Genomic DNA, 7,086 nt, shown 5'->3' with positions numbered 1-7,086 from the left:
AGGGGCGTAACTCTCGATCTACTCCAGATGGCCAAGCGAGTTGGCCCGCAGTGTGAAGCCACCGAACACAAAGATCTGTCCGGGGAGAAAAGTCTCACCCTGAACTGCATCGCTATCGATGATTGAAGGAGCCATCAAGCCTAACGATGACGACACAGAGGAACTCTCAATGAAAGCACCAATGTCGGTGTCAAAACCGGCGGATCTCGGGTAGGGGGTCCCGAACTGTGTGTCTAAGGCGGATGGTAACAAGAGGCAGGGGACACGATGTTTTACCCAGGTTCGGGCCCTCTTGATGGAGGTAAAACCCCTACGTCCTGCTTGATTATTCTTGATAATATGAGTAGTACAAGAGTTGATCTACCACGAGATCGAAGAGGATAAACCCTAGAAGCTAGCCTATGGTATGATTGTATGTTGTCCTACGGACTAAAACCCTCCGGTTTATATAGACACCGGAAGGGGCTAGGGTTACACAAGGTCGATTACAAAGGAGGAGATATACATATCCGTATTGCCTAGCTTGCCTTCCACGCCAAGTAGAGTCCCATCCGGACACGGGACGAAGTCTTCAATCTCGTATCTTCATAGTCCAACAGTCCGGCCAAAGGATATAGCCCGGCTGTCCGGAGACCCCCTAATCCAGGACTCCCTCAGGTACGTTTGTAAGTTTCATCATATTTCAGACAAGCGCATCGCGAAGACATGTTTCCCCATATCGTGGCCTTTTTCTTGATAAAAACGTATAAAATGAAGCATAGATGAGACAATGTTTAGTGAGGAACTTGTGGAAGGCTTGGGCTATCCTCATACTATTTGGCCTCCAATTCCCTCCCATTCCACCATTCATACACCATGGTCGCCAAAACACCCTCTCCACCAGCTGTCAAACCCCAACCTCCTCCATCTGTCACCCCACTGTTGGGGAACGCAATATTTCAAAAAAAAAATCCTACGATCACGCAAGATCTATCTAGGAGATGCATAGCAACGAGAGGGGAGAGTGTGTCCACATACCCTCGTAGACCGAAAGCGGAAGCATTTAGTAACGCAGTTGATGTAGTCGAACGTCTTCGCGATCCAACCGATCCAAGCACCGAACGTACGACACCTCCGCGTTCAGCACACGTCCAGCTCGATGATGTCCCTCGATCTCTTGATCCAGTTGAGGACAAGGGAGAGTTCCGCCAGCACGACGGCGTGGTGATGGTGATGATGAAGTCACCGGCGCAGGGCTTTGCCTAAGCACTACGACGATATGACCGAGGTGTGTAACTGTGGAGGGGGCACCGCACACGGCTAAGAGAAGACTTGGTGTCCCTTTGGGGTGCTCCCCTTCCACGTATATAAAGAGGGGGGAGAGGAGGCCGACCCTAGAGGGGGCGCGCCAGGGGGGAGTCCTACTTGGACTCCCGGTCCAAGTAGGATCCCCCTTCTTTCTTTTCCGAAGAAGGGGGAAAGAGGAAAGAGAAGGAGGAGAAGAAGGAAAGGGGGGCGCCCCCCAACCCTAGTCCAATTCGGATTGGGCCTGGGGGTGCGCACGCCTCCACCTGGCCGCCGCCTCCTCTCTTCCACTAGGGCCCATGAAGGCCCATTAACCCCCTGGGGGGTTCCGGTAACCCCCCGGTACTCCGGAAAATGTCCGAACCTTTCCAAAACCATTCCGGTGTCCAAACATAACCTTCCAATATATCAATCTTTATGTCTCGACCATTTCGAGACTCCTCGTCATGTACGTGATCTCATTCGGGACTTCGAGCAAACTTTGGTTCATCAAAACACATAACTCATAATGCAATTCGTCATCGAACGTTAAGCGTGCGGAGCCTACGAGTTCGAGAACTATGTAGACATGACCGAGACAAATCTACGATCAATAACCAATAGTGGAACCTGGATGCTCATATTGGCTCCTACATATTCTACGAAGATCTTTATCGGTCAAACCGCATAACAACATACGTTGTTCCCTTTGTCATCGGTATGTTACTTGCCCGAGATTCGATCGTTGGTATCATCATGCCTAGTTCAATCTCGTTACCGACAAGTCTCTTTACTCGTTCCTTAATGCATCATCCCGTGGCTAACTCATTAGACATATTGCTTGCAAGGCTCATAGTGATGTGCATTACCGAGAGGGCCCAGAGATACCTCTCCGATACACGGAGTGACAAATCCTAATCTCGATCTATGCCAACTCAACAAACACCATCGGAGACACCTGTAGAGCATCTTTATAATCACCCAGTTACGTTGTGACGTTTGATAGCACACAAGGTGTTCCTCCGGTATTCGGGAGTTGCATAATCTCATAGTCAGAGGAACATGTATAAGTCATGAAGAAAGCAATAGCAATAAAACTAAACGATCATTATGCTAAGCTAACGGATGTGTCTTGTCCATCACATCATTCTCTAATGATGTGGTCCCGTTCATCAAATGACAACACATGTCTATAGTTTAGGGTTGCATTTTCTCTTCAGCAGTCCAAACTCCAAAATATGGACTAGTGTACGTTTCCACGTCTTAGGTTTCTTAGAGCATCTCCAACACCGACCCTTAAATCGCTTGCATATGTCTGTACTGTGCGGTCCGGACGTGTTCTAGCGTCCAATGCGGGCCTGTATCGGTCCGCCGAGTGGTCCGGACACACTTTTTCCCATAATTTGGAAGCAAAGTTGGGGGAGGGGGGCTTTGCGAGAGTCCGGACAACAGCCATGTAGGACTCCGACACCCCGGCCCACTAAATCCTCCTCCCGGTCCCATTATTTTTTTCAATTCGCCCATTCCCCCCTACTTTGCATCCACACTCTCTTCCAACGATGTTGTTGTACATCTCCGGCCGCCACATAGGCATTGCTGGACGTCTGCAACCAGTACCGACATGCCTGCTTGCCTTTTACGATGGTGTCATCCACCCAGGACCCGTCCTTAGCCAGGTACACTCTGTCCCCCAGTCGACGACGTCCATGGGACGCCACGCCAGACAGGTGTTCAGTCAAATGCCATTGAGCTTATTTTCAAATGTCATGTCGTTTTTTAGAGTACGAAGGATGGCGGGGTACTCGACCATGGAGGATGAGTTGTTGTGCGATGCTTAGTTGGCCGTATCCGCGGATTTAGTAGGCAGGAGCACAAGGGGTTCTTCTAGTCGCGCATGCATGATTGATTTCACGCGTGAAAGCACATTTCGCCCTACGACATGCGCATCATCCAACAACACAATGTGAGCTCGTTATCGTATCGATGGTACGCCATCCAGACCACCGTCATCAAATTTTGTGCACGTGGCAGCGGAGGAGATCGTAAGTTTTGCTTCTTCTTGATCAACTTATTGATTGAATCATTCATTCACTCAATGTTGCTCTACACATTGTGTAGCCCGTACGCGCTGCCGTGGTGTACTACGGAATAGAGGGACGACTATTTACGTATATACACTGTCGGATGAAGTTGAAGGGGCAGTATGTGTGGGACGACATGACCCGTTCATGAAAAACTTGTTGAACAACATGTTAATCTCGTTGAATTTGAACTATTGTTATACTAGACTTATTTGCATACTATGTATAGATGGTTTATACTATTTTCTATCCAAACTCTGATGAATTCCGTCGGGTTTGCATGAATTTCGTCTATCTATTAAAATGCGGTTTAAAATGTATGCGGGTAACGTTGGATGGTCGACTCCTTCTTCCGTGTCTGTGGACTGGTCTCCGCTGTCCGTGGACGAATGTGGAAGCAAATTTACAGATCAGCATTGGAGATGCCCTTAATACATGTCTGAAGAGAGGGTTTTTTGCAAGCAGCAAAGAGGACAGATACTTCTTGGAAAGATACACATTTACTCTCTCTGTTCTGAGTTATAAGATGAACTGATGTTGTAGTGTTTTTCTGAATCGGATGTATATTGTAAGTCATATAGAAATATCCAAAACATTATAGTTTGAAACGGAGGTGATAGTTCATTTCATTCATGAGAACACAAGGCACATACATCTTTGACTTTGTCCCACTCCCATCCATAAGCCATTAAACAAAATGGGATAAGATCACGTAACTAGGGACAACATGAGCCCAACATCAGGCTTAAACATCACATCGTCACAACCACCATGGCTGACACTTGCAGCTACTAACATGATCAGGAAAGCTTTCTCACTCTCATACTCGAGGGACCCTTATTTTGCCCTACCATGGAGCGGCACAAACATTAACCAAAGCAAGGAGCCAAAAAACACACCCCCATTCGGACCATTCCAGAACTAAAACCTTCTGGAAAATTAGTGTTCCGCAACGAAAATAAATAAACAGTAAAACCATTCCTGCTCTACTAGTTAGGGAGGCGATATGGCAGACCGTGTCCTACACCTGGATAAAAAGCTGACGCGGGCTTTGCGCAACCTGTGCCGCGACCGCTCTCGCCATGCAGAGCTTCATATCCTTGAGGGCAGGGTCCTCGAGAAGGAGGACCTTGTCCTTGTCCCTCACCCCAACCATGTGGAGGTGGTCAGTGTCCTCCCTCTCCTTCCTCTTGAACAACAACATCTGCTCCCTCGGCTCCAGCCCGGTCACCATGGACAGCATCACCTTCAGTTCCCCTGCAATTTGATAAACAAGCTTCCTCTTACATTGTGAAACCCAAAATATATCCTAGGCTTTGCACACACACACAAAAAAAAAACTGTATCCTAGATAAGGCATAAACCGTTTGCTTGCTCGGAAACAAAAATGCAGTAGGAAGGTTCGACCATGTGTACGGTTCTGTATGCCTCTCATGCGTGTTATCAGCCACCGGCAGATGCATACTAGCTAAATGTGTATGCGTGTCAGTTGTATGCGTTTTTTTTTATTCTCTTCTGCATCAACATTGCGTAGTCCCGCAGGAATAGTGTACTGTACTGTACTAGTCCTGACTTCTGAAGAAGACGGACTGGGCGGTGGCAAGTATCCTTTTTATTATCTAGAGCAGGACAACCTTGCATTCTGAGTTGTCAACTGTTGGTATTTTTAGAGTAGAATAAAAAAAGAGGGAAAGGTAACGTTATGACTTTCGCTTCAATCTCACACTACTTTTTATTTTATTTTACAGGGAAACAACAGGACTCTGCAGCGTATTCATGAGCAACACATCTGGGAGTAAACGGTCCTTTATTTGTCGAATTACGTCGATCTACAGAGGCATTTTTGCAAGTGAAGATGTGAAGTAAAACTTGAGTGGTGCATGCTACTGTATTTGACATTTACTTCACACCAAACTGCTATTATGGGTGATGGGTTCTTCTCAACTGCATCGTGCAACATCTACCAAACAACAACACTCATTGATGCAGGAGAATGAGAAAAAAAGAGGCTGCGACGTTGTTTGATTTGTTCTCTTACACTTAAGCTCATACTCTCCAAAATACGGAGCAGGACAAAAATGAAAGATATCTGAAACCTATCAGTTATAAGTTTCAAATACCCAAAAGTACTAAAAAAAACCTGTCAGTTATAGGAACTACTCGCATAACCTCTAAACTCAAATACTAGAATACAAGAAAAATAAATAGAAAAGAGTAGTTCTCTCAAGAAAACAGATTATGTATACTCACCAAAAGTGCGTGTGGCCCCAATGGAGACATCATGCCATGAGAATCCAGTGGACACCCTCACCATGATCACCTCCTCCGCACGCCCACCGTCCCTCTTCTGCACCAGCATCCCTCCCGGTCTCACCTCCCACTCTATCTCCCCGCCGCCGCCGAGACCGCCGGCCGCATTGCCATGGCCGCCGTCAGTACTCGCCTTCGACCAAGAGCTCCTCTTGAACAGCCTCTTGGAGTACCTCAGCTTGATCATGGTTGCCTTAACTTTCTGTATCATGCAGCAATCGATTAAAGCTGCGTGTGGTCGTAGTGGTAGTCATGGTGCCAAGGCATGTGTGTGTATATATAGGACGAGGACGAGGAGCCAGGCTTGCAAAAGGGCGAGGGCGAGGGGGAGGCTTTGGAAGCGTGCGTCTGCGCAAAGAGGCCGGCCAACGAGGAGGATGCAGGCAATCTTTGGGAAGTCCATAGTGGGACCCGATGAACAAGCAAAGGAGGACCCATGTTACAGTTCTTGCGATGTGTTCTGCATGGAAAGGGCTGCACATGGGAGGGTTGGCGCCAAAAATGACGAGCTTTTGATGACACGACCGGGGCAATGACATGATAATTGCGGTGGTCGGTTTAGCTTAGGTAGCTAGGCATAAGCCTTTCTTCATTACAGTATTGCCCATCATGCATGGCTGGCCACCACAAGTTGGATAGTTTTGTTGGAAATATGCCCTAGAGGCAATAATAAAAGTGTTATTATTATATTTCTTTGTTTATGATAATAGTCTTTTATTCATGCTATAACTGTATTATCCGGAAATCGTAATACACGTGTGAATACATAGACCACAATATGTCCCTAGTGAGCCTCTAGTTGACTAGCTCGTTGTGATCAACAGATAGTCATGGTTTCCTGGCTATGGACATTGGATATCGTTGATAACGGGATCACGTCATTAGGAGAATGATGTGATGGACAAGACCCAATCCTAAGCATAGCACAAAGGTCGGTTAGTTCGTTTGCTAGAGCTTTTCCAATGTCAAGTATCTCTTCCTTAGACCATGAGATCGTGTAACTCCCGGATACCGTAGGAGTGCTTTGGGTGTACCAAACGTCACAACGTAACTGGGTGACTATAAAGGTGCACTACAGGTATCTCCGAAAGTCTCTGTTGGGTTGACACGGATCGAGACTGGGATTTGTCACTCCGTATGACGGAGAGGTATCTCTAGGCCCACTCGGTAATGCATCATCATAATGAGCTCAAGGTGACCAAGTGTTTGGTCACAGGATCATGCATTACGGTACGAGTAAAGTGACTTGCCGGTAACGAGACTGAACGAGGTATTGGGATACCGACGATCGAGTCTCGGGCATGTAACGTACCGATTGACAAAGGGAATTGCATACGGGGTTTGATCGAATTCTCGACATCGTGGTTCATCCGATGACAACATCGAGGAGCATGTGGGAGCCAACATGGGTATCCAGATCCCGCTATTGGTT

The 7,086-nt window shown here is 47.1% G+C and overlaps 1 protein-coding gene across 1 annotated transcript; it reads right to left on the bottom strand.

The window, feature by feature from the left end:
* Positions 1-4,262: 4,262 nt before the first annotated feature.
* LOC119319213 (BAG family molecular chaperone regulator 1-like) lies at positions 4,263-5,984 on the bottom strand. Its single transcript, XM_037593700.1, has 2 exons — positions 5,595-5,984; positions 4,263-4,601 (listed from the first exon to the last, which is right to left on the bottom strand). The coding sequence occupies exons 1-2, from the start codon at positions 5,863-5,865 to the stop codon at positions 4,366-4,368; spliced, it is 507 nt and encodes a 168-aa protein (XP_037449597.1). The 5' UTR covers positions 5,866-5,984; the 3' UTR covers positions 4,263-4,365.
* Between the last annotated feature and the right edge of the window lie 1,102 nt (positions 5,985-7,086).

Source organism: Triticum dicoccoides, chromosome 6A (assembly GCF_002162155.2).
Source record: "Triticum dicoccoides isolate Atlit2015 ecotype Zavitan chromosome 6A, WEW_v2.0, whole genome shotgun sequence".
Taxonomy (NCBI): Eukaryota; Viridiplantae; Streptophyta; class Magnoliopsida; order Poales; family Poaceae; genus Triticum; species Triticum dicoccoides.
The sequence above is the reverse complement of the archived record's forward strand: the minus strand, read 5'-3'. Positions and strand labels throughout refer to the sequence as shown.

What these genes read in the sequence shown, in the direction of transcription:
- LOC119319213 (XM_037593700.1), bottom strand. Translation starts at nt 5,865, where the DNA reads ATGATACAGAAAGTTAAGGCAACCATGATCAAGCTGAGGTACTCCAAG. An exon ending in TGGGGCCACACGCACTTTTG is followed by an intron (nt 4,602 to 5,594) that starts GTGAGTATACAT and finishes ATCAAATTGCAG; the next exon opens with GGGAACTGAAGGTGATGCTG.